General features: G+C 45.3%; 2 protein-coding genes across 4 annotated transcripts in view; both read left to right on the top strand.

The window, feature by feature from the left end:
• The window catches only part of LOC147058694 (fibroblast growth factor 10-like), a 4,681-nt gene extending 1,971 nt beyond the window's left edge, over positions 1 to 2,710 (top strand). The window contains exons 2-3 of the mRNA XM_085908939.1: positions 1,852 to 1,955; positions 2,031 to 2,710. Coding sequence (XP_085765065.1) covers positions 1,852 to 1,955; positions 2,031 to 2,222 — 296 coding nt within the window. The 3' untranslated portion in view covers positions 2,223 to 2,710. The remainder of the gene's footprint in view (positions 1 to 1,851; positions 1,956 to 2,030) is intronic.
• Positions 2,711 to 5,226: 2,516 nt separating this feature from the next.
• Positions 5,227 to 8,956, top strand: paip1 (poly(A) binding protein interacting protein 1). 3 transcript variants are annotated; one of them, XM_085908888.1, is made up of 11 exons: positions 5,227 to 5,359; positions 5,443 to 5,692; positions 6,210 to 6,343; positions 6,468 to 6,665; positions 6,827 to 6,939; positions 7,031 to 7,142; positions 7,219 to 7,344; positions 7,410 to 7,519; positions 7,589 to 7,856; positions 8,039 to 8,123; positions 8,238 to 8,956. In XM_085908888.1, the coding sequence occupies exons 2-11, from the start codon at positions 5,482 to 5,484 to the stop codon at positions 8,378 to 8,380; spliced, it is 1,500 nt and encodes a 499-aa protein (XP_085765014.1). In that variant the 5' UTR covers positions 5,227 to 5,359; positions 5,443 to 5,481; the 3' UTR covers positions 8,381 to 8,956. The 3 variants fall into 3 exon arrangements, with proteins under 3 accessions (XP_085765014.1, XP_085765015.1, XP_085765016.1); XM_085908889.1 differs by having other exon boundaries at positions 5,230 to 5,692; positions 7,016 to 7,142; positions 7,589 to 7,703; positions 7,802 to 7,856; XM_085908890.1 differs by having other exon boundaries at positions 5,231 to 5,692; positions 7,589 to 7,703; positions 7,802 to 7,856.
• Positions 8,957 to 9,158: the final 202 nt, after the last annotated feature.

The raw sequence follows: 9,158 nt of genomic DNA, 5'->3' as shown, positions 1-9,158 counted from the left end.
ATGTCGTACAGAACCGGATTCTTTGCTAAGTACCTCTCGGCACAAGCACGTAGTGGGGTGCAAAAAGAAGAAAAAAAAAAAAAATACAAGACTAAGTTACCTGACAACGAGTCTGCATGTGTTCGTGTGTGTGTGTGTGTGTGTGTGTAGGTGCCATATGAGAGGCTTGTGGACATATATCGTGGGTTTGTGCAAGTGGGAAAAAAAACAGATGGAGCGCTTACAGAGGTTGGGGGGGAGAGAGAGAGAGAGAGAGAGAGAGAGAGAGAGAGAGAGAGATGTTTATCTTTTCATTGAAATGTACATACGCTTAGTGTGGTCCTTTTCAAGCGCTGCTCGGACAGCCAGACAGACAGCATGAGGATGACACTTTATTCTGAGCCAGCTGGGAAGATGAAATGTTATATCAAGAAGAAGCCACAAGTGAGCAAGGAGAGCACAACAAGCTGCTTCTCGTATCTTTGGGAAAAAAACACGTCCGTTCCACAGCCAAAGCATCATTTGCGCTTTTTGAGCGCGTTAGCCACGTTTTACATCCACATAGCTGCTTCATCTGATACACATGCACATGATCCAAATCATAGGTGTCAAAGTCAAGGGGGGCCAGATACGGCCTGCAAAGACACATTTTGCACGCACACTTTGTGTCATTACTAACAATACAGATTGTCTTGATCTTTTCAAAACAGAGTTATTGCTAGCAATGACCATTTCCAATAGTCACACATTGGAGTAACATTTGTAGTGGAAAGTACTTTTTGTTCACGGGTGAGTTTTACGTGTCACATTTGCTTCAGTTTGGATGTCCCGACTGTGAACGCTTTCATTTGAGCCGACTTTATGAATTTGAGCGACACGAGACGGACCTCTCACTGTGATGCACGTCAGTCACTGGCATCATTTGTAAATGCGTGTGAGCCAGTGGCTCCTTTATCCGAGCTGTCTCGCCCCTGCCTCCGGTGGCCGACTTTGATCAGTGATCATTGCGGCCTTTTCTCACCCGGCCGGCGGGGTCCCCCCCCCCGGTCTCACTGTCATCCTCTGTTCTCCGGCTTTTCATCCCTGCCGTGTTTACGGAGCGGCCGGCCAGAGCCGCTCGTAGATTGTCTTACATCCTCACTTCATCCCAGACACCCGATCAGCGCACAGAAAGCGGCTCCTCTCAGATCTTCAATGGCCGTTGTGTCCGCCGCCGCTGCCCGGCCGCTTCAGACCTCATCGCCCTGAGGTGCCACCGTTTGAACTGGAAATTGATACAGTCACGACCTCGCGGACAGGGAGAGAAGTCGGCGTGTTCTTTCGGGATAACCACTCCGCTCACATCCGGAACAGGGTGTAGGCGGAAGCAGTCATCAAACAAAAGAGCCGTGTTGATCAAAGGGTGTCATTGGCCCCACCCCTCCCTCGACGTGACGCTTGTCTCCCCATGCCAGCGAGGATGCAAGTAGTGAAAGGAGGCATTTACGGGACCTCCACTTCCCCATTACAAACCTTGAATGCTCCACGCTCACCGCCAATCCAACCAGAATCCTTGGACACAGTCCTCACATCCACAAAAGGAGTCATTTCAGTGCCACGGCTGTCCAATGTCAAGACATTTTTCCCCCTACTTTGCGTGCACTCACCGGGGACAACGAGGCGCTCTAATTGGAAACGTCTCCCATTCTGTGTTCTCTGGCGTAGGGCTTTCCAATTGAAATCACACTAAGAAGCGTGAATGACACAAGTGACAGAGAGTGGGCATTGTTCTCTTATCTGCAGCAGGAAAACACTGAACACGTTTACATCTGAGTATTGTCTCACTCACACACACACTCACGTATGAACGGAATGTTCGTTACTGTTTTGCAGGTATTCTGGAAATCACATCGGTGGACGTGGGAGTGGTGGCTATCAAAGGGCTGCACAGCAACTACTATCTGGCAATCAGCAGAAAGGGAGAGCTCTACGGCGCGGTGAGAACTTTGGTCTCCACACGTCATCATGAACTTGTAAAAAAATATATATATATATAATTGTATTTTTTTTAGAGGGAGTTTGGCATCGACTGCACCCTGAAGGAGCGCATCGAAGAAAACGGCTACAACACGTACGCGTCGGCCGAGTGGAAAAACAAGAAGCGGCAGATGTTTGTGGGTCTGAATATCCACGGAAGGCCCGTGCGAGGCAAGAGAACTCGCAGGAAAAACACGGCCACCCACTTCCTTCCAATCATGGCGTGAGCCTATCATCAAATACGTACGCCAGGGGGGGGAAATGCAGCCAGCACTGGTGAAAAGAGATGTTCCTCTCCTGAAGGTGAAGACTTACTTAGATTTTTGGGGTTTTATTTGAATTTTATTTTTTTAGAAATAAGGCACTAACACTGACAAACAACCGTACTTTATTTTCGAGAGGAGGGTGTGTTTGTGGCACACGCAGGATGCAATATTTCTCTTATTTCTGTGCCAAACAGGAGCTAAATGGCAAATGAAATCATATAAACTCTCCCAGCGAGCGTAGATGCAGACAAGCGGGTGTCCCGTTGATCATGAGAGAACTCAACAAAGCAAATGTTCCAACGCCTGCACTCTACCGATTTATTTATTTTGTGATTATTTAACTGGATGGGAACACTTACAATGTGAGCATTCCTTGGCATTCTTTACTTCTTTTTTTTTTTTATAGGATCTTTATCAAGTGGAAATAAAATTGAGTTTTTCCTCCTCTCCATCTGTAGTGTTGGCTTCACGCTATGTGAGTCCTTATCTGCATAAGCATTAATGAGCGAAGGCTGGCTAAAGCATGCGGTAACCACTGCTCTGATTAGCTCCCAAACCGAGCGGAAACATAAAGACAAGACGGCGCTGATACAGCTCGTACGTAGAAGCAGGCGGAACTGAATTGGAATCGACCACACCCGAGGTGAGCGTCGACACTGAAGCACCTGCTGAAAATAGGAATTTAGAAGAGGAACAACGTGACCTACGTCTGACCACCCACTTCCTTCCGTCATCATGCACAAGCGTGTTGACCAGGGGCAGCTGCCTTGATGCCACACCAAATAAGTGCTGAGAACCCGACAGATATTTATCTTGGCGTATCTCGGGAACTCTGGCACGATATAAAGAAGTAGTTCTCAACTGTTGACCCTGAGACTGACATTTCTCTATGGATGGACGGACTGTTTGCAAACGTCTCTGCGACCTTTACTTCACCCTGACCACAAAATAAACAATAAATGATCAAATGACCTTTGCAAAACATTCACAAGACTGCTTCCATGCATTCCTCCAGTGACATTTACTGCATCAAATAATATAGGTGACATTACCAAATCGGAGATCATTTGGGTGAACAAAGAGAAGTCTTTGGAGCCCTGGATGGAAAGTCAACCACAGATTAGCCTTGAATTTTCTTTAACTCATTCCTAATGGCTCTTTACTATTTAATGGGGCACCAGGGAAATAGCCTAAATGGAGCTAATGAATAGAGTGGCCTTGTAAGGAACACGGCCCGTCAGCAAACACACTTGTGCCCGACTCCTCCTCCATCATTAACACCGGTGTCGTTTGTCACCCCCAGACACTTGAAAGTATTCCAACTTCCTCCAGGACACTGGCATATGGGGGACAGCAATGAGAGAAAATAGCTGTGGCAATCTTTTATCAAAGTAGATCCTTGCATTCAAGCGCGGGAGATCATTGTGGCATAATGCGATCCAGCTTTGGGAAACAAGTGGAAAATGGCTGCAGGCTGAAAACAACTAATGAATACTTCCACCCAAAGAGTCAGTCTGGTGCAGCACATGTTTGCAATGCGCCGCTACCGAATGAGCTCGAGGTGGGAGAGGCGCTTCCGGATAGTCAAAATGTGTTAGGCTGCATCACAATCAACAATGTCACATAGAAAATTCTTTCTTGACAGTACATTTGCTGCCCCAAAAAAACTTCCCATTTCTTTTTCATTTTACTTGCTATTGTTTTGCTGGGCAAGAAAAATGTTTGACTGATTTTTGGATTTAGTGTTGCCATTGAGCATTTACTGTAATATTTGAGTGATTCTTGCTGTTGTTGTGCTAATGTAGAGTGATGCTATGTTTCGATGAAAATCATGACATTGTTTCGTTCCATTGATGGTCTGAAATGTTTTGAAACGACAACTGATTTGGTCTTCAGGGCGTTCCTCGGCCTTTGAACTTTTCATTAGGACCTGAACTTCCACTCCACACCGCTAAGCGACGGAAAATCGTCCTCTAATATTCAAACGCCTCCTGTTTTGTTGTTGTTGTTGTTTTCAGGAAGTGGGCCAAAATTGTGCATTTACTGTAATATTTGAGTGATTCTTGCTGCTATTGTGCTAATTTATGTGTTTTGAGAGTGATGCTATGTTTCGATGAAAAGGATGACATTGTTTCGTCCCATTGATGGTCGGAAATGTTTTGAAACGAGAACTGATTTGGTCTTAAGTAGTACGGAAGAGGATTAGGGCCAGTGAAGAAAAAAAAAACCCGAGGGGTGACAGGATTCTGACTTTTTTTCTCAGAATTCTGACTTTAAATTCAGAATTCCGACTTTAAAGTCAGAATTCTGAGAATAAAGTCAGAATTCTGACTTTAAAGTCAGAATTCCCAATTTCTGACTTTATTCTCAGAATTCTGACTTTAAAGTCAGAATTCTGACTTTATTCTCAGAATTCTGATTTTAAAGTCAGAATTCTGACTTTATTCTCAGAATTCTGACTTTAAAGTCGGAATTCTGACTTTATTCTCAGAATTCTGACTTTAAAGTCAGAATTCCCCATTTCTGACTTTATTCTCAGAATTCTGACTTTAAAGTCAGAATTCCCCATTTCTGACTTTATTCTCAGAATTCTGACTTTCTCAGAAATGGGGAATTCTGACTTTAAAGTCAGAATTTTGAGAATAAAGTCAGAATTCTGAGAATAAAGTCAGAATTCCGACTTTAAAGTCAGAATTCTGAGAATAAAGTCAGAATTCTGACTTTAAAGTCAGAAATGGGGAATTCTGACTTTAAAGTCAGAATTCTGAGAATAAAGTCAGAATTCCGACTTTTAAGTCAGAATTCTGAGAATAAAGTCAGAATTCTGACTTGCTTCGATTTCGGAAAGTCAGAATTCTGACTTTCCTGCCACCCCTCGTTTTTTATTCTTCACTGGCCCTAATCCTCTTCCGTACTTAAGGGCGTTCCTCGGCCTTTGAACTTTTCATTAGGACCTGAACTTCCACTCCACACCGCTAGGCGACGGCAATTCGTCCTCTAATATTAAAACGCCTCTGTTTTTTTGTTGTTGTTGTTTTCAGGAAGTGGGCCAAAAAGTTAATGATGTACTAAACGCCAACATGCTCTAACCGAAGCAAGTACGTATTGGCGTTACTAAACCACCAGGATTTGGGGTTTATTTGGAGGAAAAACGGATTTTCTTTCGATGTTTTCTTCTCAGCGACGAAAGTGAAAAGCCAAAACAAACAAGTGCTTGGTCATGAACGAGCATTTTAATCGAGCTCCCGGAGCTGGGAGAAGCCGAAATCTTCCGGCAGACGCTTCACTCCAGAGCTCAGGTTGGGACAGCGACAGTCGCTTAACAGTTTTCAACCCAAGGGAACCTTTGAGACAGCCTCGAGCCTATCCAGCTCCCGGGGATTGCAACGTTAGCACGGCTACTGAAAATGGCGCTGCAGGTGTTAGTGGAGGTAAGGAACAAACAGAGCGATGGCTAACGCTAGATAGCTAGCTAGCGTTTAGCTTTCGTATTTCAAGCCATGCCAACTTGCGCTTGTTTTGGAAGGTTACCGTAGGCCATAGTGCGTCACATAACATAAATAAACGCACCCCACTTCACTAGCAGGCTAACGGCTACCCCACGTCTCAATGTGGAAGTGTCGTCGTTAGCGAGCGCAAGACGAAAGTAACCTCGAATTGGTGGCGATTGAGCATTTTTACGTCGGAGGTGGGTCGATTTCTACATAAGCCCCGTTTAAAGATGAAACATCTAGGTCAAACTTCATGTGGTGTTGTGATCATGTGACCACTACTCTTATGAAATCACTCTCAATCCGACATCATATTCCAAAAATGATGCAATTCCTGAAGTAGCCATGAGATCTCGTGTAAGCGCTTGATACTTTTGTTTTGTTCCCAATTTCACTTTCTCTACTTTCAGACAGTCAAAGACAGAACGCAGATTAATTTCCCTTCCTCTACTTTCAGACAGTCAAAGACAGAACGCCGCCATTAGCCCTTCTGTGTCTGTGGGCTGTCATCAGTTCAATTCCTTGGTTGAGTCGTCCAAGCTCTCTGCCAGCGCTCCAGAGTTTGTCCCAACTGCTGGGTACCAAAATGACGTAAGCAGCAGCAGCAGCAGCAGCAGCAGCAGCATCATCAGGCCATTCCTTTCTTTTCTTTTCTCCCCCATTTAACACACAGTGTCAAAAACGCCGATTCTCGTTTTGCCTTTGTCCTATCAAGGTCCAGGCTTTCTATGAGGACAATGATGACGCTTGCAGTGCTCCGACCTTGGCTGACATGGTGCGGGATTTCCTTTGCCACCTGAGCTCCTCACCCGGAATGTTTGAGTCGCACGTTGAACACATAACTAGCGTGCTTAATTCGTACGTTACGACCGTGCAGTTGTTGGCAGAACTGGTGGAGCTGATCTACACGGAGGTATGTGGCACTTTCTCTATCATATCTGATCTTATCTCTTCTAACACAGATTTCATCCAAAATCGTTCCGCTTTACTATGAGTGGTGTATGACCATGCATGCATGATGAGCAAAACACCCGCTTGTGCTCTGGAAATTGTTACGAAATGTTTTCATTGCAGTCCACCGCCATCCCCAACTTCGCTTACACGGGCGCACGACTTTGCAACTATCTGTCCCATCATCTCGACCTCAGCCCACCCGGCGGTAACTTTCGTCAGCTGCTCCTGCAAAAGTAAAATTCCCTTCTATTTATACAGTCGTTCCAATTCGTTTTCTTTTTCCCCCACCACACAACAACAACAACAAAGCATTGCGTGTTGCAGGTGTCAAAAAGAATTTATGCAGAGAGATGTCGCCGTGCAAGGAGACCCTGAAACACAGAGAAAGTTCCACGCGTTTGCGCTCTTTCTCGGTGAGCTCTACCTTCATCTGGAGGTAAAAAGTCCATCAACGAGATGTCAGCATGTAGCGTCGTGGGCGCAAAAGCCTCTCTCAATGGGTTTGTGTTCAGTTGAAGAGTGGCAACGGAAGTGTAACTCGAGCCAACGTCCTCCTGCTGGCATTGAAAGACCTGTTGAACTCGCTGCTCTCCAATCCAGTGGACGCAAACATCATCTGCGCTGTCAAATTGCTCAAGGTTGGCAACGCTCGAATGATCCAATTGAGCGATTGCTGGAATGTGCCGTTTTTCTTTGTCAACAGCTGACCGGCTCCGCCTTGGACGACGCTTGGAAAGAACAAGGCAAGACCACGTTCATGGACGCGCTCATCCAGAGGATAGAAACCATTGTACTGGATGCCACGTGCAGTAGGTGTGTGCGCGCGCTTGTAAGCCGCTGGACACGTTGAGTCAACGTGAGTAATTCTACTTTCCGCCTCAGGGACGTGCGGCAAATGCTTCTAAAGCTGGTGGAGCTGCGCTCCAGTGACTGGGGAAGAGTGTGCGCCGCGGTGAGCAGCAATGCTACGCCCGACAACGACCCCAACTACTTCATGGTGAATGTGGCGTGGGCGGGACACCTCTTCCTTCTTCTTCATTTGTTAACGCTGCTTTTTTTCTTTTTCTTTTCTCCTCCTCCTCTCCCCTCTGACAGAATGAGCCTACTTTCTACACTGAGGACGGAACTCCTTTTACAGCCGCAGACCCAGGTAAGATCGCTCGCTCGCTCGCTCGACGCTAAACCTGAAGAAATAATTGGATTCCGACTGCTTGGTTAGGTTTCCTGTTGTGCTTTTTGTTCGTCTTCTTACTCGACTCACTGGGTTTCCTCTGTAAAGTAGGAGGGAAAACCTTTCTCCTTCTAAGTGGGATTCTTTTTTTGCTTCCACAGAATATGCCGAGAAATACCAGGAGCTCATGGAAAAGCAAGACTACTTCTATGATTTCGGTGGTGAAAATGAAACGGAAGATGACGAGTAAGTAGTTCTTCTTCTCGTCGCTCCCGAGTGCCCGTCCGTGCGTTCTATCCGTCGAACCCTTTTCGCAAACGACAATTCTGCGTGTGATTCTGTCTCGTGCTGCGTTCGCAGCTACGACTTTGACGACGAGATGGATCCGGAGATCGAAGAAGCCTTTGAGAGTTTCTATTTGGAGTCCGAGAGGAAACGACAGCAATAACGCAAGCGGCCACTCCAAAATCGTGAAGCGACGGACGCAAGCTACTGTTTCATAACCTCCAAATGTTATTTGGCTGCATTTTAACCAAGCTGTTTATAGATGCAATTCCGACACTTTGTTTCCAGTCAGAGTAGATGAGAAAAGGCAGACAAACCATGGAGTGATACATTTAAAAAAAAAGAAGAAAAAAAGCAGTTGAGAGGTTGCTTATTTTGTCCCTGTATATTTCCATTGTTTTTTTTTTCGTTTTTGATTGTTTTGTTTTTCAGAAGTATCATTCGGCTTTCTTGAAACTAGTTTCATCCCAAAATAAGCACCAAGACGTACATGGATTGCTGTGTCCTTTGTATTTCTTCGAAGTGTTCTGGTTTTGTTCCAAGTTCAAAAGTCTTCAGCTGGTGAGCATGGGAAATGTGTAAGTATGGTTAAAGAAGCAAAATGGCGCCATCTGTCAGTGGCTCAAGTCCACTGCACTAAGGATCCGTCGTCATCTGACACTCAAAGACTGTTTATTAGCAACCACAGAGGCTGTAAGAAAGAAAGAAAGAAAGAATGAATGTTCTTTTATATATAGGGTGCTTATATTATTTATAGTATTGTTTGCCTGCAATAAAATCTTTGTAATGTGAGACCAGTTGTTATTTGTCTTTGCGTATGCTAAGTAGGTTACAAACCCTGTGTGGATGACACAAGTGTGCGCTCAGCTGCCAACTTTGTGCCATGAAGTTTCTCAAATGACATAGCATGACCTGTGATGCATGATTATCTGTTTAGGCCGGTGAGTGACATCCCTTTTTCCAACTGCAGTTGACGTCTTCGTTTTCCATCGACCC

This window comes from Syngnathus leptorhynchus, chromosome 4 (genome assembly GCF_054491065.1).
Source record: "Syngnathus leptorhynchus isolate UIUO chromosome 4, UIUO_Slep, whole genome shotgun sequence".
Lineage (NCBI taxonomy): Eukaryota > Metazoa > Chordata > Actinopteri > Syngnathiformes > Syngnathidae > Syngnathus > Syngnathus leptorhynchus.
This window is presented reverse-complemented; position numbering and strand designations above follow the sequence as displayed.

Excerpts from the sequence above, each read along its gene's own strand:
- paip1 (XM_085908888.1), top strand. The coding sequence starts at position 5,482 with ATGAACGAGCATTTTAATCGAGCTCCCGGAGCTGGGAGAAGCCGAAAT. Across the intron at positions 7,520-7,588 it reads CTGGATGCCACGTGCAGTAG|GGACGTGCGGCAAATGCTTC; the intron begins GTGTGTGCGCGC and ends TTTCCGCCTCAG. Across the intron at positions 7,857-8,038 it reads TTTTACAGCCGCAGACCCAG|AATATGCCGAGAAATACCAG; the intron begins GTAAGATCGCTC and ends TTGCTTCCACAG.